This window comes from Pagrus pagrus (assembly GCF_965226575.1).
Source record: "Pagrus pagrus genome assembly, chromosome: 4".
Taxonomy (NCBI): Eukaryota; Metazoa; Chordata; class Actinopteri; order Spariformes; family Sparidae; genus Pagrus; species Pagrus pagrus.
The window spans coordinates 7,066,518-7,091,966 of NC_140188.1; the positions used below are offsets into that span (position 1 = coordinate 7,066,518).

Here is a 25,449-nt window from a genome sequence, read left to right on the forward strand (position 1 = left end):
CCTTTCAGGGAAACCCAGTAACTCTTCCACTTGCGCCTTGTGGCCGACTCCACTTTCTTGTTCTTCTTATGCACGAGGAAGTTCTTGACGGCAAGCCTACCAGCTTTGCGCACCATCCCCTGGGCGACACTTAGCAATGGGTCAGACTGGTAGGCGGAGCTCATAGTGCTCTGCTCGTCACTCAGGGCAGACCCCGCCTCCTCCAAACTCTCTGTCTGGCAGGAGCTCATCTCCAGTTCTTGACGAAAGTTCTCATACACACCCTGTACACACTCACTGGCCCCGCCGCCGCTGCTGCTGCCACTGTCGCTGCCAGCGAACATGCTCCTGCCGGCCGCCGAACACACGGAGAAGGAGGCTGACATGGTCTTGTAGCGTCTTGTCTGGTGCTCTGCCTCCGCCGTCACCCCGTCGATGCCGCTGTCCTCGTACTCGCTGCCCTCCCCGGCTGTGACATCCTGCGTCGTGGCAGAAGCACAAGACAGGTGAGAAGGCATGGCACCCACGTTTTCTTCATCACTAAGAAGGAAGCCAGTCAACAACTCCTACTCTGACTGATGACTACACAGTCTCTGCAGATACAGGATAGAGACATTTTTCTAAAGTAAACATGTTACAAAAACTGTGACTACAGATGCCTAACGAGAGTCCAAGGGTTTCCTAATTCTGAGTTTCTGCTCAAAATTAATTACACACAGCAAAGCGTCTGCTGTTGCGTGAGTACAGCCTGCCCTCCCTGTGGCACTGCAGGGTCTGCCCTCTCCTACCCACATGGCCAAAGGCTCCTGGGAGATGAAGGGGGTTACACCGAACTCAGTATCTCCATCTGGTCACATGACCCAATCATGCGCTCCAGAGCTCCATTCACCAGGGCTGACGGTGCCCCGCAGTGACAGGGCCACCATACACGTTTTACTGTTACACTCTTCCACAGGCCTCCCCTCATTATCATAACAAAAGACTGAGGCATTTCAAACGGGGAGTGACTTTAAGCTGTGGCCCCCCCGCAGCCTCTTCTCCAAGAAAAACAACAGTTTCATCAGGAAATCGCTTCCCTGGCATTTGCATTCTGTCTTCACTTTATCTGTTTCAGCAGCTTATTATCTGTGAGGTGAATGCAGGAGAGGAAACGCTGAGACACAATGAGGGGAAAAAAATGAATGAGGGGAGCTGTCTTTATTGGTGATGCCACCAGACTACATTAAGATTCTGCACAGCTTTTCATACCCTGTCCAAGGAGCAGAAAAGGAACCATGACGCAGCTTCAACAGTTCAGGGCACTGACATTTCAATGTATGTATGTAAGAAGAGTATCAGACAGACATGAATACCCAATTTACATTTTCTGGATGCAGGAAATGATATTTTTCTCATTTTAAATTAGATTATGTGAGTCAAATTAGTGGTGTAAAAGATCAGCAAAAAGTGAAACTGCTCTACATCTTACCTGTATAGTCTGCGCCCTCCTGCCCTGCATACTGGCACACATGGCAGCTTGGTGGCTGCTCAGGCCCTCTGACAGGCAGTGGGAACGCCGGCAGGGGAGAGTGTATGCACCGTAGGTGTTCCCATCCTCCTCTGATGGGGAGAGCATCTTATCGTCCCCTCCCTCCCTGATAGCCCTGCTGCCGTCATGCCACTTAGCATAGCGCCGTTGGACTTGCTGGCGGGCAGGGTTCTTCTGGCTATACAGCTCATCAAGAGAGTTTGTCCTGTCAGCGGAGTCTGTGGGGCTGGACTGCAGGTGGCCTTCGCAGTCAGTAAAGTCTCTCTCATTGGCTGGGTCTATGATTTCCTCTGTGCTGGTCAGGTGCTCTTGGCTGAGGTCGGACAGAGAAAACTCCAGGCTGTCATCTCGCCACATGTCTGCAGACTTAGACCTCTTCTTCTTGAAGCTGACGGTCTCCTTGGAGCCGTCCTGACTTTTCTTGAGGTATGTTACCTCACCTGTGTACACATCTTCGTCCTGCACCTCCTCTGCAGTTGGGCCAGGTAGGGTTATGTGCATCGCATTCATGTGCACAGAGGGATTGGCCAAGTCAATGTGAAAGGACACCGGCCGCAGGTTCATGGCCACACGGTCCACCCAAATGGGGCTTCCAAAGTCTGGGAGTATATTTGTCTCATTGAAGGGCTCCAGGCCATTGTCAGCCAGTGATTGTGGGATACTGGGGGTGCTACTTGAGCGGGTGCTTGTCTCAGAGTTTCTGTGCTCTATTTTCCCTGATGAGGCATGTCGAGAGCGTCTGGACTGCTTGTTGGAGATGCGAAGAGACCGAGACATGTGCTTACGTGACAAATAGCCATGTTCGTTACCGTAGAGGGCATGGTCCCCGTTCTGGCTCTCGACATTTCCCATGACTCGGAGGCTGAACAGAAGAGCATAGGACATACAGCTTAAATAAATCAGTAGAGGAACATAATGTATCAGACATAAAATGACAGTTTCTGACAATTCTGTCTGAATGTTAGCTTACCTGCAGGATCTTAATTATTTTTCAGGCATTTTGTTTGTCACTGCATCTTCAGACAGTTTGGTCCTTCGGCTGCTGGTACAATCCACAAAGCTCTGAAAACAGACATCCAGATGAGAAATCACATCAATGTGTGCCATATGTGCTTCCAATCATTTATGCTGTTATAATTAAATAATGGCATAAATCTGTAGCTAAAGATGGATATGTAAACCATAATGTTGATGTGTCCATGGTGGCTTTCTTGAGTTTTTCACCCAAGAGCCCTGCATACATTCACAGAGCATAATTCATGTGACACAACTTTGTCCAGACTGCTTGAATAATAATATAGAACAAAGATACAGAGATGGTCAGTTAAATCTAGGATGGTTTGAGCATTTATCAACTGGAACCAAGATGGGGATTTTAAAACTATTGCCTTTACACTGAGGAAAAAAGATCACTGCATGATCACTGGCCCAAGCATGTATGATGAATCACATCATATGCCTCTTATTCCAGTAGGCAATTTGGAAATTAAACACAAAAATAAGTCAGAACACCGGAGCAAAGTTGACTCAGTCCTGGCTTATTTTGTTGCTTCTTCGTCATTCAGAGAAAAAAATAGCCAGTTTTGTTCAAGCCAGTGAGATAAACACCACTCTCGTTCTAACAAACGAGGAAGGAACAAGGAAGTGATCCACTCAGTTCCTTTCACCGTTTACAGGGGTTGTGTGAAGTGGAGGGGACGTAATGACAATATGAGCACTGCGACAGCCTGAGTGAACACGAGTTATTCAGAGCTGAAGTGAACCATCTATGTAGTGCGTTGTTGTCTGTTCTCAGGCACTACCTCCTGAATTAGAGAGGCTTGGGAGCAAATGCACATTTGGACTCCCGTCTACCTGCCTTTAGGCTGGGCAGCCTGCTCCAAAAAAAAAGGTCCTATTCCATGCTTGGGACCATCAACAGATGGGACAGAAGATTAACTACCCACGATGCGGCTGTTGTTTCCCCTGATGTACTTTCCCCTCCTTTTAGGACAGACCCGTTGTGGGGGGTGCAGTGTTTTCGTGTGTAGCAGATGAGTGGGAGACCAACCCTCTGCTGCTGCACGCACTCAGGCTGTGAAGAGGGACGTTACGTAAACTGGATCTGACCCCGTTTTTCTACCTTATGTTTTCCCCCTTTTCCCCTCTCCATTCTGCTCACTCATCGCCCTACACTGGAACTGCAATGCACAATGTTTGGTGTGGATGGAAGTCCATTAACGTTCCCTCCAACCCTTCAATTAACCCTTCAAGATATTGCCCATTTTATTCAGTCCTCTTTAGTAGAGGAAAAGAACAGAACTATGATGCCACTGTACTCATAACAGGAAAAGAGATTTACTGAGGGACACAAACATGCTTTCAAAATGCGACACCAAGGCCTACTCTAGGCTTGTTTGTACCCTTTTCCACACAGTACTCTTTATTTTCCATGTGTGTAAGGTGAAAGTTTAATGGCTCTGCAGATGTCATCCCTGGAGAGAAATAAAAATGACCAGTGTGTTTTAACCTTTATTGCTGCTCTGTGAGGCCTACAGGGCTTCATAAAACTGTAAACGCGATAAAATAAAGCCCTACAACAATCTTTTTGACAGGTCTAACAGTCAGTATTTATGGATATTTATAGGGCTGCTTTAATATGTTGATGTGCTGGATTTGCTAATGTTCTCTGTGGTTTCAATGTTAATATGATGTGAAATTGGCCAGAAATTAATTATGCCGTTTCAAGCTGAGATGAGAGGCTCAAAGAGCAGACACAGTGGTTTTCTCAGTCAGTACAGTTAAAGCAACCCACTGTGCAATGCCCTTGGAATTCACAGGACAACCTCATTTGTTCAGGCCACAAATAACAGCTGATCATCGAAAATGCCAAAAAAGATCTAAATATTTAAAAAATGAAAACAGCTGAATCACACTGCAGCACTGTTAGTTATCCAACGCCACCTATTACTGTGACTGTACATTCTGTGCCCTTTTTCTCACATGGGTAGCCACAATTAGATTAAAAAGGCTGTGAGGCTCATCCTCAACAAAAACACTCAACATTCCATAAAATAGATTTGGCAGGAACTCAAGGACTCTATATAGCTTACATTTTACAAGGTACAAGGTAAATGTATTACATTTTTTTAAACAAGGGTTTAAAAAACAAGAATACATTTACCTTGTAAAAAGTAAACTGTATAAAGTCAGATTTTGCTCAAACTCACAAGAGAGTGAGGTCGAATTAGTTGTCCGATATGGGCACTAAATCAGCACATTCACAGGGACGAAAGATGTAAATCTTAACAGTACAAACAGCTCCCTGTTCAATCTGCCACATCGTTACAACAAGAGAGAACAACTCTCCTTGTAGTAAAATCATTTTTGCAGTAGGATCTACAATGAATCACCACAGTACTTTTGCCTCGTTCGAAGAGATAACAGATACTGATTCTATCTGAGCATTGCGATTTCCACCAAAAAGGTTTCAAGATTAAAGAACACAGATTTATAGGAGGCTGACCCGGAGACGCTCTTGAACATGGAAATGTAAAAATGGATAGCATGCATGTTCCAAATTTACAAATTTAGGGATATACCGTTTTATTGCATTTGGGTTACCAGAATATCTAAATACATGGTTAAAATGGCCTCAATTCCCCAACACTGTATTCTCTAAAGCTGCAAAGCTGCTGGTGCACAAAATCCATCATCAGCTCTTTATTAATACATGAGGAAAGAAATGTTGGATGAGATGTTGTAGAGCACCAAATCCCCAGGAACAGCCAGAGGGTTCTTCTAGAAATACCTGCTAATACACAAGTTAATGCCTCTGTCTCCATCTTGTATCCCCACCAGGGTCTTTCATAGAAAACTACAAATATAAATGGAAATCAACAATTAGATGTGAAATTGTTGCTGGTAATTTAGCAATGTGACGAAGTGAGGACCCAAAGTAAATGGGTCATTATCAGCAGGCTGCATACAAGCACAGGACAGCAGAAGATTCATCTGTTACAAGGTTTTGATGAAATACATAACCATAGGAGATTCCAGCCACCCACAGATCACAAAGAAGAATAGTTTTATTGTAACTCAAGATTAGCAACACAAAGGCTTCAGGGAAAATCACAGAAATTCACCACAACTAACACCGCTTTGGGAAGTTGTAAATAGTAAGCACATGAAAAACATCAAGCTGCTTCTAAAAGAGCAGCTCAATTCATAAAATCCAGTTCTTCTGTCAAGACAATTTTGTTGTCCCTACTGGATAGGGACAAAAACATTGTCTGTGTGTGTTACAATATAAAATACTAAATGTCTAAAAGTATTTCTTTCAAGATATGTCAACATGTTTTCTCTTCTTCTACCAGCATATACTTCTTTGCCCAAAGTGTCATTTTTTAATCCGAGATTCTGCAGATTTGTTAAGCTCATCAACTGTAGGCTTATAAAATTATGTTAGCCATGCTAATATTTCTTTTGTTCTCATAAAGTAACAAACAGGAGCAGAAAAGTGTTTAAACATGGAGATATTAAGTTTGATCTTGTCCCTGGGGGCAACATAAGACTGGGAAAGTTGTGAAATGCTCCAAAAACAACCTGTTTGGAACATTCCACAGGTAAACAGGTTAATTGGTAACAAGTGAGAGTATCATGATTGGGTATAAAAAGGGGCATCTTTGAAAGGCTCAGCCGTTCACAAGCAAGGATGGGGCGAGGTTCACCACTTTGTAAAACACGACTGTGTAAAGAAAATTGCTACATGGGCTCGGGAACACGTCGTAAAACTGCTGTTGGTAAACACAGCTAACTGGAAAATGATTGCATTCTGGGTGTTTTTACGTTTTATACAATGTCCCAACTTTTTTGGAATCTGGGTTGTACTATCTTTATTTAATATCTGCATGACAGTATTAGATCATAAACGTCTGATTAATGCCAAAGCCACTCCATTTCACAACACTGTTGATGATATCGGAAACTGTTTTGGGAGAGTCATGATCATATTTCCATTCCATGTGCTGTGGGATTTTGTCATCTCTGAAATATGTGACAAGTAGATTTAAGGTCCTTTTGTTATTCCAGAGCACTTAAAAGCCTTGCTTATATTTGACAAATACTCAGGCCTGTTTGAACAGGAACCGGAGAATACTGTCTTAACCCCCACCTGTTCTTTGTCTCCTTTAGATCCCCAAGGACAAAAATGTCAAGTTGCTTGTATCTTTTGAGAAAAACTATGAGAATACTTGCCCCACGGCCAAAACATGACATATGGACTTTAAAATCATGGCAGAGCCTTCTGACAGTGTGAAACACCTGGTCACACATTCCTATATTCATGAGCTCCATGTAACAGAGACAAAATACAGTAATACACCAGACAGATCAGAAGACAACAAATGACCTGGCTGCATAACCAGCTGAAATATTGCGACAGATGATACAAACACACATTTAGACGCGATCTGATTTTGATTCTATACGTCGCTCTGACTCTTCCAAACACATTCCTGCCATTTAACCCAACTACACTGGTGAAAGGCAAGAATGCACTGAGCTGACTAGTTACAAGCTCCAACACAAAACCCTGTAATCTGAACACTCCCGCCTCTAGAGATAATAACACAGGTAGTTGTGTGGAGGGGGTTTACTGCTGAAAGACTGCTCTCAAGACAGCTCACATATTCCCGCTGATATGGAGTCATATACTTCTGTGGAATGGAAGTACCAAACAGCAATCTCCTGTTCTCATGACTCATTTTCTGCTCCCGAATGTGCTCAGCTGTATTTAAGATTCTATTTGGCTAGAGGGGAATTTAGCATCAACAAAAGCTTGCATCCTCTTTCAAATGTTTCACATCGGTGAGAAACATCCGCACCAGAGTAGTACTTATTTGGGATATTGAACAAAATAACTACTTCCTCCAGTCTTCATTTAATAACTCAGCTGAGAAACTATAGGCCACTATCATGTAGCCAAAGAGTATTATTCTAACTTGGATCTGTAGCCCTAGAAACCCTGAATCGCAGACAGACAGATAAAGGGGGCTTTCAGTGATAATGAAAGCCACAAACTGGTCTTGGAATAGCTTTGTGCCAAGTATGAACCATGAAGTGACGGGCTAGCCAGCATTTGTCTCATCTCGCCAAGATTTATACAGTTTATTCACTATTTATCTGTAGAAACTACAACAACTGGACAAACTGAACAGGTAAAGTAATATTGATTCAAGCAATTCTACTGCCAGTGCCAACATCTGCCATTTTCAGCTGGCTTTAACAATTACACTGACATAGTAGCAGGTGATGTACCATTACACCAAAAACCCTGTTAAAACAACATATTTGAGCAGCAACAACAAAAACAGACTCTTCCATTAGCTGCAGAATGGATTTCATGTTTCTTTTGATGGTGGCAAATGCAGCTGCTGTGTGAAGCCTGTGTGACCCCGTCATGAGAGGCTCAGGTGGTCGTATGTTGAGGGACATTGTTAATGCAGGAGAATGCCAGCACATATCAAGCAGAATAATGGCTGACAGTACAGCTGATGAGAAACCTGTCAAGACAGCAGGAACCACTGGTGAAGGTAATGTAGATGCTGCAAGTAGATCGGCAACTTGATTTGAATTTTGAGTCAGGAGCCAAATTGTTACGCAAACTGATCCTTTTGTCTTGTGTGTTGCACATTGAGCTAACAAGGACATCTATTTTTGTGATAGCTAATGTGGTGGAAGAGTTTAGTGAGTTAGTACTCCAGTTAACATTATTCGAAACTGACAAGGGTATTTATTTGAGGTAGTTGGCAATGACAGGGATACCGAGTCAGGAGTTTGATGTAAAGAGACATTTGCTCTATTTGTTCTCACAGTTTTTTGCTATATTGTGGCTACAATTACGTTAGTCAAAAACAACTTTTTGCATGTTCAACAGGGTTTACTTATCATGGGTCTATGTGACTGCAGCTGCAAAAGATACATATATCAATGCCACAGATGTGCAATTTTAATTTTAGTGAGTTACATACTTTGCAATAAATCCGCAAGCACTGATTTTGGAGCCTGTTGCTGAGCAGCAGCTGGTGTTGTTTGGCCTGGTGGCACCTTTGTCCCTGCCAGTGTTTTCTCTAGGGCACCACTGTTTGCAGAGGTCACTGCTTCTGCGGGTGTTTAAGCTCTATGGGGTGTGTGTACAGCAGATGCTGCAGGTTGTGTTGGGTCAACAACTCTTTTGTCCACTTTATAGGTTTAAGAATGCTTTATTAGTTTCTATGGCCACTGAAAAAATTGTATTTAGTGCGCTTTACGTTAAAAACTACGTATATTTCGTCATATTTTTGCCTACATTGTCTGGCAAAATGATAACCAACTTAATCTTTTTTCTTCTATTCTAGGATCCTAGCTATTATAAACTGGCTGTGCCAGTAGATGTGTGAAATTAGCGCTAAGATAAGATATAATTATATAAAAGACCCAGATGACGTAAAGGCTCACTCAGTTAAATGAAATGCTGAGGACAGCTGTTGCCATCTTTTTCCTTTTCCACACAGACACGAAATGACATTGCAAAGATCTTGAATATTCAGCCAGAGTTCTTTCATCCTTATCATCAAGCAAGTTGCTTGTCCAGAGGGTCACAGCTGAGGTGTTATCAGACCACATCCTGCTTACTGCTCTTTAGCTCCTCATTGACACCCTTTGAAGTCCTTAAACAGCTGTTAATTGGAGCTATACTGTACGCGAGCCACAGACCACTGCTAAGACAAAAAGGGGGTGTGTAGAGGTTGTGGTTGTAGTGATTCCTCTGATAACGCTTTAACGCTTCAATGGGGGGAAGGGATCAGCGTTTTTTAATCAGGTAAAAGGAGTGAGGGGATTTCTGTTAAAACTATGATCTGTCTGATCTGCCTGTCTACTTAGAGCTATTAGAGCATTTAAAACGAGTCTGTACTTGTTTTGTTTTTTTAATCAGACTACTCCATCAAAAGGGGAATGCTCCACCAAGTATTACTTGCTCAGATTAAAAGGACAACTCACAACACTGTTTGAAACTTTCAGGTTTAGTCACAAATCCATCCCCATTAGTCTGTCAGATAGATTAATGGAAGGCCCCTGTATCACCTTGATGATTTGGATTTTCCAGAACAAAGTAATTCTGTCTAATAACTGAAGTTAACTAAACACCCATAGTAAATTAACCTCACATTTCTTCTTTCATCTTGCTTAAATTTCCCTTCTCTAAATCATAGCCCTAGTGTTTATTACATAAGACACTGTGTCAAGAGCATCAACGACCCATTTTTCCTCTCATTCTGGTAGCAGTTGCTTTTAGATCTGTAAATGATGTCTGAAAAAAAAAAAATATCAACGCTCCACACTAATTCAAACTGAGTTTGATACGAGCAAAAGTGCAAAAAGGAAATCCTTTGAAAGTCATTCAAACTTAACTAGCAATAATGGGAAACGTTCCCAAATGTTCCCACTGTGATAGTGACAGCAGGATTTCACAAGACTTCAAGATCAATACTTAACAGTTTGTGACGGAAGTATTCATCTGGGAGGATGTACATAGAAAAAGCCTCATGTAATAAAAAAGGCTGCAGTCTCTGTGACAAAATATCACAACCACAATCACCAGAGACTTTCATGAGTTGACCTTCTCATAGCCCGTTACTGTCACTGTCAGTGAAAAGGTCTCCCCTGGCTACACAGAGCATCAACACTAGTCTGCCTTTACATGCTTCACATTCCAGGCTTTTACAATTCGCTCCTCCAGCCCGACTCCAAACACACCCAACAATTTTCCCCTCACACAAGGAGCAAATGTGCTCGACAGTTTTATGATTATAGATTTGTGATCAACAGTATCAATGCTGGGACACACTGGTTACCAAAACACAGAGTTTCTGTCGCAATGGCATATTGATGCATGCACCAGGAAATATTATCTGCTGAGCAGTGGTGCAGGATGATTTATATAAGAAACAGCTGTAAGCTGAAACAAGATATTTGTGAAAGCGATTCAGAGTGATACACAATATAAACTTGGTAATATATCTTCTGCTACAACTGCCTCATCTTCACTGACTTTCTCACTCTGTTTTCAGCTCAATGGTGAGGTAGGGTCGATTCAGATTGTGGGTGTAGACGAGTAGAAAAACGTTTGTAAAAGTAAAGTAGATGCGACTTTAAGGACACCCCCCTGGAAAAACTGGCACTGCAACCATGTAAATATAAGGGCAATTGAAACTTTGGGCCAATATTTTGCAGCACAGAAACTTTATGTCAGCAGGAGAAATACATTTTTTCCTGTTCTCATGTATAGAACCAATCAAAATATTATTTTCCCAGACTAGCTTACATACAATTTATTTTTTCATGATGTTATGTCAAAGTGTATACAGCTCATTCATCTAAAATGCATGTTGATGCTTCAATATCTCATTTCACCTTCAATAAAGTTAGATTTGAAGCCTAATTTAACTGTTGGGTCACAAACTAAAGTAAATGACAGCTTGAGTTTACCCCAAGCATTAAGTCTGCTGCTGAGGTATCACAGACGGAAGCAAAGCAACACACTACATAAAATAAGCACAGAGTTGTCAGATAGGTCGGACCAACATGTTTAACTGTATATCTTCAAGCTTTCCAGTTATGCCTGAAAATGACAAGCGAGATAAACAAGTTTGTCGATATATATCTCCGCAATGTGAAGTGATGGTTGCAGGATGTCATAGTGATTCAGTCTATATGTTTTAAATCCGATGGAGTGAACTGGTCAGTCTTGGTCAGTACACTTCCAATGAGCCCAGCTGGCCTTGTGATCTTTGCATTACATAAGTTCAAATCTAATCGATTGTTCTGCTCACATTCAATAAGCCAAGAACACCACAAAACAGCAATGAATGGCTGTTGATGTCTTCGGACCAGAAGCCAGTCCACTGCTGGGTGAGCCATTCACCTACCAATCTCAGTATGGCAACTGACTTGTCTCTGCATGAATGTCCCTCTGCTGGCAGCAGAATAAACACAATGCCAAGGACACAGAGGAGCAGCAATCCTGCATTGGAAATGTGTTTTCTAAATCTGGATCACTCAAGATTTTCTTCCACAGAGGCAATGATTTGCTTTCAGGTCAGTGAGTGGGAATGCCAAGCATGGCTTCAGTTTGAGTGTGTTCCTTTTGTAAAGCATCACAAGTGCAGGCACACAACCCAAACTCCACTCAAAATCCCATTTGGGTTGATGTCAAGGCCCATTTTTGTCTTTTAGATTCCAATATTAATGACCAGGGAACCTTTTAGGTTGCAAACAGACACTGAAGAAGGGGGAGTATAAATAATCCTGGTAGACTAGTTGATGAGATGAGACTGCATCTGTGTGTTTTTAAACTCATCCTTAATGTAATGGTTTTAAAACAAATAAAAACTCTCGAAAAACAACACTCTATGGACTTTTTTTGTTTCATCAGTTGCATGTCCCAGGTTTACCTGCACAGAGTAGATTTTATCTTAAATCATATCTATGGACAGAGCCTGTTGAGAAGTCATCCATGAGCACATCCTCAACCATAAACACCCCTGGAGCTCTCAAGTCCCTACTATGTCGTACTGTGCACTGAAGCAGAGCTGAGATGGATCCTGATACACATGGCTACACAAAGCTGGGAAGAAAATATGTCCACTTCCTCCAAGCAGTCCTGATCACAGTTTCCAGTACAGGCCTCTTTTACTATCCTGTGGTAAAATGTCATTTAGAAAAAGTCACGTTTCAGCTCGAGTCCAATATTTTCAATCCATTTACTAGAATTTGAAACCAGGGTAGTAAACATTACGTCTCATGCAAAGGCGTCTAAGCAGGAGAGTACTTGTATTTAGAAGAGGCACTCCCTACTAATGTGGTGCTGGACCATTTAATTAAGTTAAATGTAACAATTTCAGCTGCAAAACATATCACTGAAGTATGGACATACTCTATTATCATCATGTTTTTGGCCAAACATCTACATACAATGTAAATATATCATAGGGACTAGTTCTTTCTTAAGTTGTGTTGAGGTAATAGTTTTAATCAACTCAGTCCGTGTTTATTGCGTTTCTGTTTACTGTTAGTGTTCTTGTGAATCCTTCTTGTTCTCAGGTCTCTCTCTGAAGAGAGATCTAAATCTCAATGAGACAGCCTGATTAAATAAAAGTACATTTTAAAAATGTATGGCCAATCAGGTAGAGGGAGGGTTCATTTCACTTACTAAATTGTGCCAAGCAACTGTGTCACTTTGCCATTAAAAAGAAAACACATTATAATTCATGATAAACAATATCCCATATGATAACTTGTTAACTATGTACAGCTTGCTATCAGAGACCAATGACTGTGTAGAAGAGAAAGATCATTTTACTGCAGTTGAAGTTACATTTCCTCATACCTCTACAGAGCTCAGTGGGATGCAAAAATTAAGTCAAACGTGTGAGTCAAGGGGGCGCTGGTACCTCAGCAGTCTGCAACACATTCCCCTTTTTACATGGTTTATCATAATATGTGTCTGTCCCTATTTCTCTACATTTACTGGCACTCTCTTATTTTAAAGTAAGGAAAATATCTCTAAAATACACCTAAGCCAACAGTGTGATTAATAGCTGTTCATGCTCCCTTCTTGAAAATTTTTGAAGAATTTCCTGTCAAATTACATATACATTCCAAATACATGACTTAGTTTTACATTAAGCACACCTTGTGGCAGTAAATTAAATGACAGACCAGAAACATCAGGTGACCAGTGATGAAAATCCTAGTTTAAATGTCAGCAGCTGAAGCTCACGCAGCTCCACACGTTGGGACTGGGGTAATGTGCATTCGAATGCAAACAAACTGTATGCGCCTAAAGCAAACCTTTACCTAGAACATGGTTATGTATATGTAATTTGTAAAGCAAATACAGAGAATTAAGTGCACCGAGTACTACTGGCTTTTACACTTAGCAAACACAAATGATCCTGTTTTAAAAGCTACAATATCCTGGGCGGTAGAAATAACAGTTCCTCTCATATATCACAGTCTTTACCTGAGTGTTTCTTTAGCTCTTTACCATGTAGAGTAACTGCAGCAGAGGGCTATGCAAAATATGCTACAGGTGAAAACATATGTGACTAAAAGTCAAAACAAACTGCAGTGAAGTGCAGTTGTTTGAGTTGTGGGGCAACAAACAGTGACTAGAAATCCTCATCGTCGGGCTGCATGTGACATCATGCTGATTTCTGCTATGAAGTCTAACTTAGCAAAAGCTAAGTATCTGAGAGACCACCTGATCTCAGATGAACTCTGCAGTAGAACAAAGGTTATATTGTAGATTTACCAGCCAGTACACTGTGCCTTCTAATTAAGTAAAGCTTATGACACAAGACCATGCAAACCAATCAGTACTTACACTTATTTTTCTCTTAGGAGAATATTGTTTTTCGGTTGAGGTTAGGTAGACTGAGGACACTGTCGCCCATTGCATGTGATTTCTATATAAAGCTTTAAAAAGAAATCAGAGTTTGTGTGTTTTTAAAAGCTTGATTTTCTACAGTCATAACGGGAGCATTGTCAAGATTTACAAGCCTGAAAGCCGGAGCCTGACCTCCTGTCCTGCTAAGCCTCGAACGGTCAATACATTTCCATAACTATGACACCAGATGACCATTTCTCGCCCCTCTCCCCACCGCAGGAGTCACACAACGGGGCTTTCAAACACAAAGCCCTGATTTTAAATGAACTCACACATCATAGTCCTCCAGCCCCCTCCAGCCCCCCTCCAGGGTGCGATCTGGGAATTCTCCTTGACTTTGACCATCTCTCGCATTTGCAATTCATCATCTCTCTTTCTCAGCATCACAAAACCGCCACCACCACCACCGCCACTGCTTTGTCATTACAACGACACAGACACAAGCTGTATTGTTTGCATCTGGCAGTGAATGGAGAGCAATACAATGGCCCGCTGCCTGCAGTTGTAGGCAAAGTTGTACCTTACACAGGAGTGCTACAGGTACAAACATGAGGTGGAAACCCCACCCTAAACACAGGCTGTGAAGACCCCAGGGTATGGTTACAACACACACATACACACACAAATAAAATTATAGGATGAAAGTGTGGAAACAGAAGCACTGATGGAAACTAATGAGAATGCTGCATCCAGAAGAGATAAATCCTGAAAATACAAACCCTCAGGGCACAACATGATTCACGAGAGCTTTAGTTGCATGTGACAAATTTAACTACACTATGAAATGTACTGAAACCTATGCTAACAGGCCACACATTGACTCAGTGTGTCATTGGTGGTGTTATTTAGCACCTCTTCTGGAAAGTGGGAGGTTTGAGGCTGGCCAGCCATTTGTCTCCTGTATCCACTAACACAGCCAAACACACAGTGTAGCAAAAAGAGAGGCAAAAATACACAGCAGCAAATACAATGACTTACCTTACTGTGTACAACCAGGAAGTGTCACTTCTGCTTTTTCTCCCCACTGCAGCCAAGAGAAATCCCACAGATCATCACTAAGGGGGAATTTAAAGCTTAACATGAGGGGATTATTGATACTCCTGCTGCAAGTCCACAGCAGACTGACTCCTAAATGCAAGGATGAGTTGAGAAACTGAGGGAGGGAGGGGGAGTGACTGTTTGTAAACCCCCCTCCTCCTCCTGCTGCTGACTCTTTCACACTCTTCACTCCCTCCCTCTCCTCTTGCTCCCTCCTTCCTTCGATGATTCCATCCCCCTAAACTACAAACCTACTGCAAGCAGGAATGTGTGTTCCCTCCCTCGTCTCCTCTGTAATTGCCCCTCCACTCCCCTATGAGAAGCATGTTTACACTAAATGTTGCAGCCTCTTAATTGTACAAAAACCAATAGGATCAACAACTGTCAGATTCAGACCTACATTTCTCAGTCTGGATCAGTAGCAGCTTTTAACTCCCTTTTGGCTCAGACAGAAAAAAATCTTGCTTGAAAAAATTGTGATAACAGTACTCCGCAAAATGAAACAAACGTTCTCTTCGCCTCCGAGGCTGAAAGGTCGCAGTCTTAATGTGTTGTGGTGCATAATTTGGAACATTCAGCGACAGCCCAAAATGGGATCTGTGAATGAGAGAGAGGCTGGACTTGCTGTTGTCATAGCGCCAGTGATGTCGTGTGGCTATCGTCATCGTCAGCGGCGACAGTGGAGCCGGATTCATTTTGAGATGATGGAAGCAGCAGAGGGAGCAGGGGAGAGGGAAAGGGGAGGACGGATGAGAGAGGGCACAGCCGACGTCTACTCAGCTGCAGCCTGCATCATGTGCTCCAGCAGCAGCTTTGCATGCACACTGAAAGTGAAACATGCCCTGAGCTAGTCGAGGGTGTAGACACCCTGACAACCACGCAAAAGGAGAGGCAGAGAGAGCGCTGAGCTCAGTCTGTCTGAGAAGAGTCCAGAAATTGGGGGGTGAATTGCCACGTCTAGACTTTGCAATGACTATGACCAAAATAAAAAGGCACTCAGCAGTGGTGTGGTCAGACAAGCTTCCTCTCAGTGCATCTTGATGTCCTGCCAAGGTTGTGACCCTGATATTAAACTTAACCACTGGGGTTTCATAGTGAAGACAGGAATGTCTGGTCTGCAGAGGCAACCAGACATAATAACCTGTGTTCTTATCAACCCTCTGAGCCTGATTTTCCTTGATATCTGTCAGGATAGGAGATTTTTCCATCTGAAATTCCACACACACAAAGCTCACTGTGAGCCAATTTCTTCTTTCAATTAGTGAAACAATTTGTTGGGATATGATCCAATGAAAACAAAAGACTTGGAAGCACATGATAAAGTCTGAAAACAGGATGTTCGAGATTCTTATTTAGACTGACAATCTAATTAAAAGTTTAGAAAAAACGTGTTCTTCCTGAAGTTGTTTTGATAATAATAACAAAATATTAACCGGAGGGCACTTCTCTTGTATTCACATAGGTGATTATTTTTAAAGTTAAATAAATATAAGTTTATGTGCATGAGATGAGACCATCTTATCTGCTCGTCTCCGCTGCCATAAAATCCTGGATCTGGCAGCAGAGCAATAAATGTGCCTATCAGTGAAATGTGGGCTAATGCTGAATCCACGTCTGCTCTCACCACAGGCATTTAAGAAATGTAGATTGCTTGCATGGAGCTCAGCTAAACAAAATACTCTGCTTCCTCATCACTGGGACAAGGCTATTAAACCCAGTGCTATCTGCACTCAATTTAGGAGCTGATTGAATTGGACATCCAATACATTGACAGGCTTTCAATACGGCTGGAGCAATTTGGCAGGTGAGGCTATGGTTACAGATCCACAGCAACACTTCAGACTGCTGATGCTGTCCAGGTGTCACAACCAACTGCAATCACTGCCAATCACCTTCAGCCGTAGTGAACGGAAGAAAAAAAAAAAAAAAAACAGCTGAAGGCAGTAGAATGACAAATCCATTCAGCAGGATGTGCAATAAGTTCACTAAATGTGATTCATCACAAAAACTACAACGATCTGGTTTATCTCAAATGCTTTTACTAAAAGAAATGCATGTTTGCAGAAGAAAGTTTGCATTTGATTAGTTTTCTTTTGCTAGATCATAGAAAAAAAGATGTTTTAGATATTTTATAAATATAACTTACTGGGTTACATAATTGCATAATTTCAGGCTTTTTTCTAAAGTCAAGACTTGTTAAAGTTGGCTCAAGTTAGTCAGAACTCTGAACCACAGTTTTTTTCCGATAAGTCTAGGTTCACTCATTCCTGCTTTATTTTTGCATGTGTCCTAGCTCATACCAGTAAAACAGCTGATGCTCCCACCATGCCTCACAGCAGGATGGTGTTAGACAAGTAATCAGCTGTGCTTTGTCTTTAACAGGAAAGGGTTGGATAAAAAGGAGATCAGTTACACCAAAATGAGTTCTGAGTGTCAGGGGCTGAATATGAGATGACAAACATTCATTTTTTAAAAATCACCTTCTGTTTATTTGCTCTTAATCTGCAAATAAAGTTACTGCATATATCCGTCGGATAAATTCTAAGTTCTGCAGCAAGGCCATTAACATCACAAAATGTGGAAAAAAAAGTCTACAGGGCTTAACATTTTCTCAAGGCGCTGGAGCCTAATATGTAATGCCTAAAATGCTAAACCACAGCGCGGCTCCCCAGAATAGCTTGAAATAAAGGTCAGTTAATAATTGACTATGCACTGCTTTATTACAGCAATTGTGAATGGACCACAAGACGACACAACATTCATCATGATGTAGCTGTGATGTTACACTGTCCATTCTGAAATGTATTAATTTGAAGGACATACTGAGGGATACAAAAACAATAGTGATGAAAACAGAGACACAAAATGCTAGTTTCAATATAGTAGGTAGGCCGGCAGGCCTATGTTGCTTTGCAGAACAGTGAAATTATAATACAGTGTAGTTGCATGACTAGGATGAGTATGTAAACGTAATACCTGGTAATCCACAAACTGCACCACAATATGAAAATGTTATGAAACAGATAGTGTACGACGAAACCACTGGTGGCAACAGTAACAACTCTGACTCTCCACTCAACTCTCACTACCAAAGCCAAAATGCTTCCTTGTCTCACACCAATTCAATTCTCAATTAACATACAAGGGATGAGTAGTACCCACAATTATGCATCAAGATGTAGATTCAACAGCATTCGTCTGTTGATTCTAACTTTATTCTCAGAACTGTAAACAAAGCTACTAGTCTATAAATACACAGCAAGCATACATCACGCTGAAGCTAATTTTACTATTAAACAAGGAGTCAGCTGTGTGCAGCATTTGGTTCAGTATAAGGCTGTTACAGAACATCCATCCGTACAAGGGTTCAAGTGTTTATTTTCTTGAAGATCTCCTCAATCAAAACAACACACGTCCCCCCGGTGTCCCTCTGAGAAAACAGATGATCCATTGTACCAAAAAAGAACACCATGTACGAGTGAAATCTATCAGAGAAAAATGCAACTGTTATGCAAGACATGAAAGCAGTAACCCTAGCCCGGGTAGAGATCATTAGCGGAGGATCCAGTGGTCTCCAGCAGTGAGTTGCCTCTCCAGAGTCGACATCAAAGACACCGGTATAGAGAGGGAAATAATTTAGAATGCGGAGGAAAAGCTGGGATTGATTGGTTTGGACTGAACCTATACAGCATAGGTAGCTCTCCAATACTAGTTATTAAAAGATGCTTGGAGCATATTGAAAGGCAATAGTCTGCACTTAGCAAGCTGCTACGTAGGGTCAACTCTATACTGAGCAAAAAAGCACACTGACCATTATTTTACCCACAGGTAAGAGCCGATTTCCAGGCCAGAAGTCCAAGAATAATACTGGAGTCAATTTGGCTGAGAGGATTATCACATGAATTTGTTTCAACAGCATTTAAGGCTGCAATAAAAACTCTTATCAATTAATCAGTTGATTCTTATTTTCTATTATTCATTCAGACTTCAGAAAATAGTGCAAAATACCCTTCACAATTTTTGAGAACATTTACATCTTTAAATTCTTCCTTTGTCTGACCGACATGCCAAAAACCAAAAGATATTTAAATTATAATATGAGACACAGAAAAATGCAGCAATTCACATTTTAGAGGCTGAAACCTGCAAATGTTTGGAAATTTTCCTGCATTTCCTACTTTTAATTTTCTGTCAGTGGCTATTTGAATAATTTAACCAATCACTTACAGCACTGATTTGTGCATTTCAACATGCAATAAGGACCTGTCTTACACCAAAATTGTAATCTAAATGTAACATTACAGTTATAGTTTATGTAACCTCAACAAACCTTTCACTTTTTAACTAAATGTAGCCCAACTTAAGCCTTGAAGTCTAGATGTCTTTTGACCTGCATATCATCACTTAAATACTTACTGAGAGGTTTAAAAATGCACACCCGGTAAAACCAACCATCATTACATGCCACTTCAAAAACACATCCCACTCCAGAGTCAACCTCAAGCAAACAAAAAAGGGCCCTGAGAGGTTCTTGTTTATGAATGAAGGAGTGGTTAAGTTAGCCCAAATCCAGCCTCCCCAAAGTGACTCATAGACTCAGCAGTTTAGTGCACTTCGTATCTATTATTCATCCAAAACCACAAGGCTCTATTGGCCACGTGAAGCTGATGATCATCACCATGTGTATTTCTGACAGCCGGTCATACGCTCCTGCTCACAGCTCAGAAATAGGAGGAGGAACAGAGCTTTGATGAGGCCTTTTAATGTTCATCTGTCATGTCTTTCCAAACCCTATGACCATTGTGGAGAGAAGTACCAGAGTGCTACTGAAGACCATCCACTGGTTTGAATACACACACACTGGCCTCTCACTTTAGAATAGTAGCCTACTGTAACTGAACAGAATCTTTTCAGAAATCACTTTTCAGAGTCTACCACAACCTCAAAGGAGGCTTTGAAGCTCAAGTCAATACTCAGTGGCGCAGGCGAGTCGACTTAATTTGTGGGGAGCACTTGTTTGCTTGTTTCTAAAGGTGCAAGCCACAGCACAGGGCTTATTCATTTTGACTTTGATGAGAATATTCATTTAGGCCTGTAATAATTCATGAGCAACACCACATCTTCATTATGCTTGGATGTCAAGCTGAGAACCATATAAAGTGTGTCTGCAGTGGTTTTCTGCTACAAGCTTCAAATTAAAATGTGAAAAAACTCATGACTTTGAGTTTTGCTTTTTAAGGTTAGCGGAACACAGCTCAACCCTTGCTCACATTATATGAAGCATGTCATAGCACAATACGGGTTGTCCTCTGGAAAGCATCAGGGATCAGATCTTGGCAAGTCATCGAGGTGTTTTTCCAGATTATGCTGACTGTCAGCACACCATGATTTCATCATATATGACCTCACTTTGTCAAATGCTGGAATATGTGGCAACTTCCATCTTCTACAATTGATAATGAATAAAAACAATATGCAAGGTAGGGCTGTAACTACCGATTATTTTCAATACTGATTTATCTGCTGATTATTTTCACGATTAATCCATTAGTCTATAAAGTGTAAAAAAAAGCTCATCACAATTTCCCAGAGCCCAAAGTGACATCTTCATATTGTTTCTTCTGTCCAACCAACAGTTCAAAATCCCCAATTTCTTCATTTACTATCATAAATGAGAAAGACGAGCTGTTTAAGATGTTTAAGCTTATGTTTGACATTTTTGCTTTAAAAGTACTTCACGCAACTAATCCATTTTTGTAATAGTTGTTAACCAATTTTCAATCAATCAACTCAATGATTAATCAGCTGATCATTGCAGCTCTTGTGCATGTAAAACACTGACTTAAGGTTCAGATATTCAGTGAATCACCTGCTTAGTGCACAGGGTCCGGAACAAAAGGGCACTACACTCAGACGTGTACAATGTGGCTGATTGCGAAGAACAATGGGATTGCTCTTTTCAACTGTCCAACGATGGTGGAAGACAGACTGATACAGCAGGACATCAATAGTACTGTCTAATGGAGACAGATGTCCTGTCAGGAGGAACAAGGGACAGCCGAGCTTTTGTCTGAGACTCAATACAACATGGATGTAAACAGAGGTGGAAGGAAAGTATGGTTGACCTTCATTCATCAACTTAGGCTGGAAAGGGAACAAAGCTGCTTGATGTAGAAAAAACAATCCAATTACCGCCTAATGTGATTATCTGATATACATGTTGGAAAAAAAAGAGAGGATTATATATGGCTGCAACATGAAGTATATCTTGCTTTAATATAAGGGGTCTGTTGTTCTGTGCAGAAAGAGAGCAGATAATTCTCACAAGACAAATTTGGCAATCGGCCTGTGCAGACTGCATTCAACATGAGAGTCTGGACAGAAGATCACTCACAGCTGCAACATCAACACTGTTACACAATGTAGCTGCTCCATTACATGATTTGTGTGGGAGAGGACCACTTCTGAATTAAAAGTGTTTAACAGAGTGCATTTCAAGTTGTCATTTTTCCACTGTAATACAGGGGAAAGTGAATCATCTGTCCTGCAAAATACAACTTAAAAACCTTTTAGGGCTACAAATAATGTTCTACTAAATTCCTGTCCCCCCCCCCCCCCCCCCCCCCCCCCCCGAAAGGATATACCCTATCATTTGTAAATAAAATTATAAAAATGTGATATTTATGTCAAAATTTCCAACAGGCCAAGATGACAGCTTCAAATTGCCTGCTTTATCTGACCAACAGTCCAAAAGCCTAAAACATTTAATTTTCAATGATATAAAACAGAAGAGGAGCAAATCCTCACATTTAAGAAGATGGTCAAATAAATCTACGACACCTAATCCATGGCATAAATTATTCATCTGTTGTCAGAACTGTTGTTGATCAACTTTTCTGTCGATCAACTAATCTATTAAACTAAAATCCTTTGGGGTTCATATTTCTATGATTAAATGAAAAAACTGAAGCACGAAATCTCCTCTCACTGAACAGAGTGTTTAATCAAAAATTCAGAAATCCTCACCAACACCACTGGAGTTCAGAGCTTATTCAAATATTTAAACAACTTTGTCAGCGGTGTTAAGTAAAGTGTAGCAACTACAGATGTGGTCATTTCATTATTAAAAGCTGGCAGGCTGAATAATGGCTTTTAAGATGGTATTTTCCTACCACATGTGGAGATGTGTGTGCATGCCACTGAGGGTTTCGCTCAGCTCAGTACTCCTACAATCAGCCACTTAGCAGAATGACAGAAGTTTCCTGGTGGGAAAGATTTCCAGCTTTGCGGTTGTGGCCTAACTTAATATTTCCACAGCACACCTCCTCTTCTTATTTGCTGATTCTTTTAAACACATGGTTTGACTAAGTAAGCAATCGATGGGATGCAAGTCATTGTGTAAAAGTTCAAAACCACTGTAACTGAAACAGTAGTTAATGTTATTAGTATGAATGGTCTGTGTTAGTGTTATCACACTAGGCTCTGTATGTTCTTCACTTGGCACTAACCAAAACACTAGACTGTCTTCAGTATTTACTTTGCACCACTTTGCAAAGGAATGAAGAGTTATGTGCAAGTGGGACGGAAATGAATAATTCACGAAGAACACTTGTGAGGGTTAAATTATGCGCATTTCAAGAAATCAACTGTGTTTGGTAGTTCACTGCTGTACACGCATGAAGAACAAAGTCATGAGTTGTACAAAAAGCCAACAAATCACCATATGAATGTGAGGACATTCTTTCATGTGTAGCCAGTCGCAACACTGCCTCATGTTGGTCTAACATTCGAGATGGAGAGTTAAAGTGTGTGGACACAAGCCAGAGGGGAGCAAAACTAGTTACAACTCAACCCCACTAACACAGACAGACAGTCAGAGAGTGTGAGGAGTCTCTGTAGAGGCATGTCACACAGGTGGACTCAGGTTACCACCCCGAGGACACGTCATCGAGCACTGACGCCATTCTGCTGGATGCTCCACAAGCATGGATGTTTTCTTCCCATGGTTCTCCACTAGATGTAGTATTCAAGCTGCTGTTTGGGTCATGCATAGGTTCTAGGTTCTGTAACCTATGTGGAGAACACCTTCCACATGTTGATTACTGTCTCTGCCCAGCTAACCCCTGCCTTGCTTACTTTTACATCATCCACTGACTCAACTAGTGTCCAATGTAACAAATTAAGCCTAAATCAAGCCACTCAAGATATAGCACATCATTTGAGTATCAAACACTGACTCTTAGTGGGCTTTCAAACCGAAAAAGTGCATTAAAAGATGCAAAGGGTTTTCAGGATTTAGGTCCGGTTTAGGTCATCCATGAGTCTGAAGACTTATCTGATGCCAAACCACAGCAGAATGATTCAGGGACAAGATTTTAGATCTCAGGAAAATAATCATCTCAGCAATCATCCTTCAATCATGAATGGTGCGACTTCTGCAAAAATATTTATACATCTCTGATGTTTATGAAATTTGAGTAGGAAAATAGTGAAGGGGACAAAAGTAATGCATTTATAAACCTGCCAAATGATATGACTGGAGTTCAAGGACAGACAGAGAGGTGGATCATGTTGCAGGAGTGATTCAAGAGATTTTAAGGGTGTTTATAACACGTTCCCGTGTGTGAACAATCTTAGCTGTTAGAATCCATCATGACTGACATGAATTTGAGCCGATCATCCGTGTGAGGAAGCAAACTACAAACTTCTCACAGCCACCTTTCAAGCCCAGTGGGATAGTACGCCTTGAAGTGGTGCAACAACTACAGTTTTTAATGATTCACTGCTCTGTTACATTTCACTGCAGGTGAAACGTTATTTCAACTTCTATCACTAAAAACTGCCAGGGGCAATTAATCATCTATGCTGTCACATTCTAGATATCATCTTTAATCTGGTGTCCAAATCCCCTCCATTCATGCATCTACCATGGCTTGTTTATGTACCAGTGAGGTAATACTGGACTCACCATAAATACAAGCTGTTGACGGAGAAAAAAACTGCACCTTGGTGAGATTAATATGTTGGAAAACTATATTTCTCTGACAGCAAACACATATCTGCTCAATACTAAAAAATCTTACATAGGCCTTAAGTCAGCCTTGCACGTTAGTGAATGGATGAAAAGACAATGAATGACTAACTACATCACAATGTTATGTTATACATGTGAATAAGTAAGTAAAATCTGATGCAGCACTGCCTATCCTCATCACTTTATAGTTACCAGTGCACTGACCAGTATCAGGATGATTATCACAACCACAGAGTAAGAGGACAGGAAGACACCACTTTCTGCAACAGCCTATGGCAGTGACGATGCAACAAAACTTGACACCATAAGGTCACTGGTGTAGCTGCACAAATGAGCTATCGCCTTTCAGTTGAGTCACCTGCACATGATCTGTTTACTAAAGCAAGGTGTAAATACAGCAGCAACAGCGGTGTACAACAACGAGTGGGATTAAACGACTGCTTCATGCAACAATTTACCGCACTGAGGCCGTACGCAGCTTCGCCTTTCCCAACAGTAAATGACCACAGAGATTCAAACACCTCCGGGGTGTTACAGCGGACAGGTCACCGTGCCTGTCTTCCTACATGTCTCATTAAACAAACATCCTGATGGAAAACGACATTTGCAGCGCTGCTGTGCAGGATGAGCGTTTGCACACTGGGATGGAAATTGAAATTTGCGCACATGCACACTAACCCCGCTGTATGTCCGCCGTCATTCGCGCTACATGGGAGGTTTTACCACCAGATCACTGATGTCTGACTGACTGAATCAGCACCAGATGCGCAGAGACACAGCCTGTCGGCCCTGTCCACTGGACCGCACCGACCGCCTCAGTGCGGCAGCGTCCGTCATCTCTGATAAACTTGTATGATTGAGTGACGCGGTCATGCATGCAGACGGCGCTAGGACCACGCGGAAGCGTGATTGAACATCGAGTATGTATTCTGCTTATCGTGATCAGGACCGCACGCCTCCCGGTCTCCTCACGTACCTGTCACCGCCACCTTCGGGATCTGGCTGTTTCCGTCCCGACATTGAAATCTTCATGTTTCACACGCCGGTGATGCCCATCCACGTCCCCGACTCCTGCCTCCTCTCCAAGGTCTGCCCGCCTGTCCACGGACCATGCGTGTTGTTTCCACACCGCTGAGAGGGGCGGAGCCCACCTTCCTTGGAGACGGCGTGCAAGTGGATCATGAGAATGCCACTTATTTACCGTCGGAGCCAATCAGCTGCGGCTCACCTCGAATCGGCATTCAGTGACGGTGTGAAACTGAAACACACAGTAGTGGCTGAAGTGTTTGGCTTTAAAATCATGTGAGCCAACAGAGAAATAACCTTTTTTTTAATTTGTATTTGTATTTTTTTTTTTCTTTTAAAACCCTAAGACACTCTTTCAATGCTTATTGGTGCAGT

At 41.7% G+C, this 25,449-nt stretch overlaps 1 protein-coding gene across 3 annotated transcripts in view; it reads right to left on the reverse strand.

Moving 5' to 3' along the window:
- LOC311256385 (rho guanine nucleotide exchange factor TIAM1-like) overlaps window positions 1-25,163 on the reverse strand; it is a 46,013-nt gene extending 20,850 nt beyond the window's left edge. Inside the window, exons 1-4 of one of the 3 annotated variants that reach the window (XM_084351410.1) lie at window positions 25,025-25,163; window positions 2,478-2,569; window positions 1,448-2,369; window positions 2-458 (exon numbers count right to left, since the gene is read on the reverse strand). In XM_084351410.1, coding sequence (XP_084207536.1) covers window positions 2-458; window positions 1,448-2,359 — 1,369 coding nt within the window. In that variant the 5' untranslated portion in view covers window positions 2,360-2,369; window positions 2,478-2,569; window positions 25,025-25,163. Of the gene's footprint in view, window position 1; window positions 459-1,447; window positions 2,370-2,477; window positions 2,570-14,954; window positions 15,098-24,726; window positions 24,835-25,024 lie in introns of those variants that run through there. The other 2 variants (XM_084351412.1, XM_084351411.1) reach the window with 2 other exon arrangements.
- Between the last annotated feature and the right edge of the window lie 286 nt (window positions 25,164-25,449).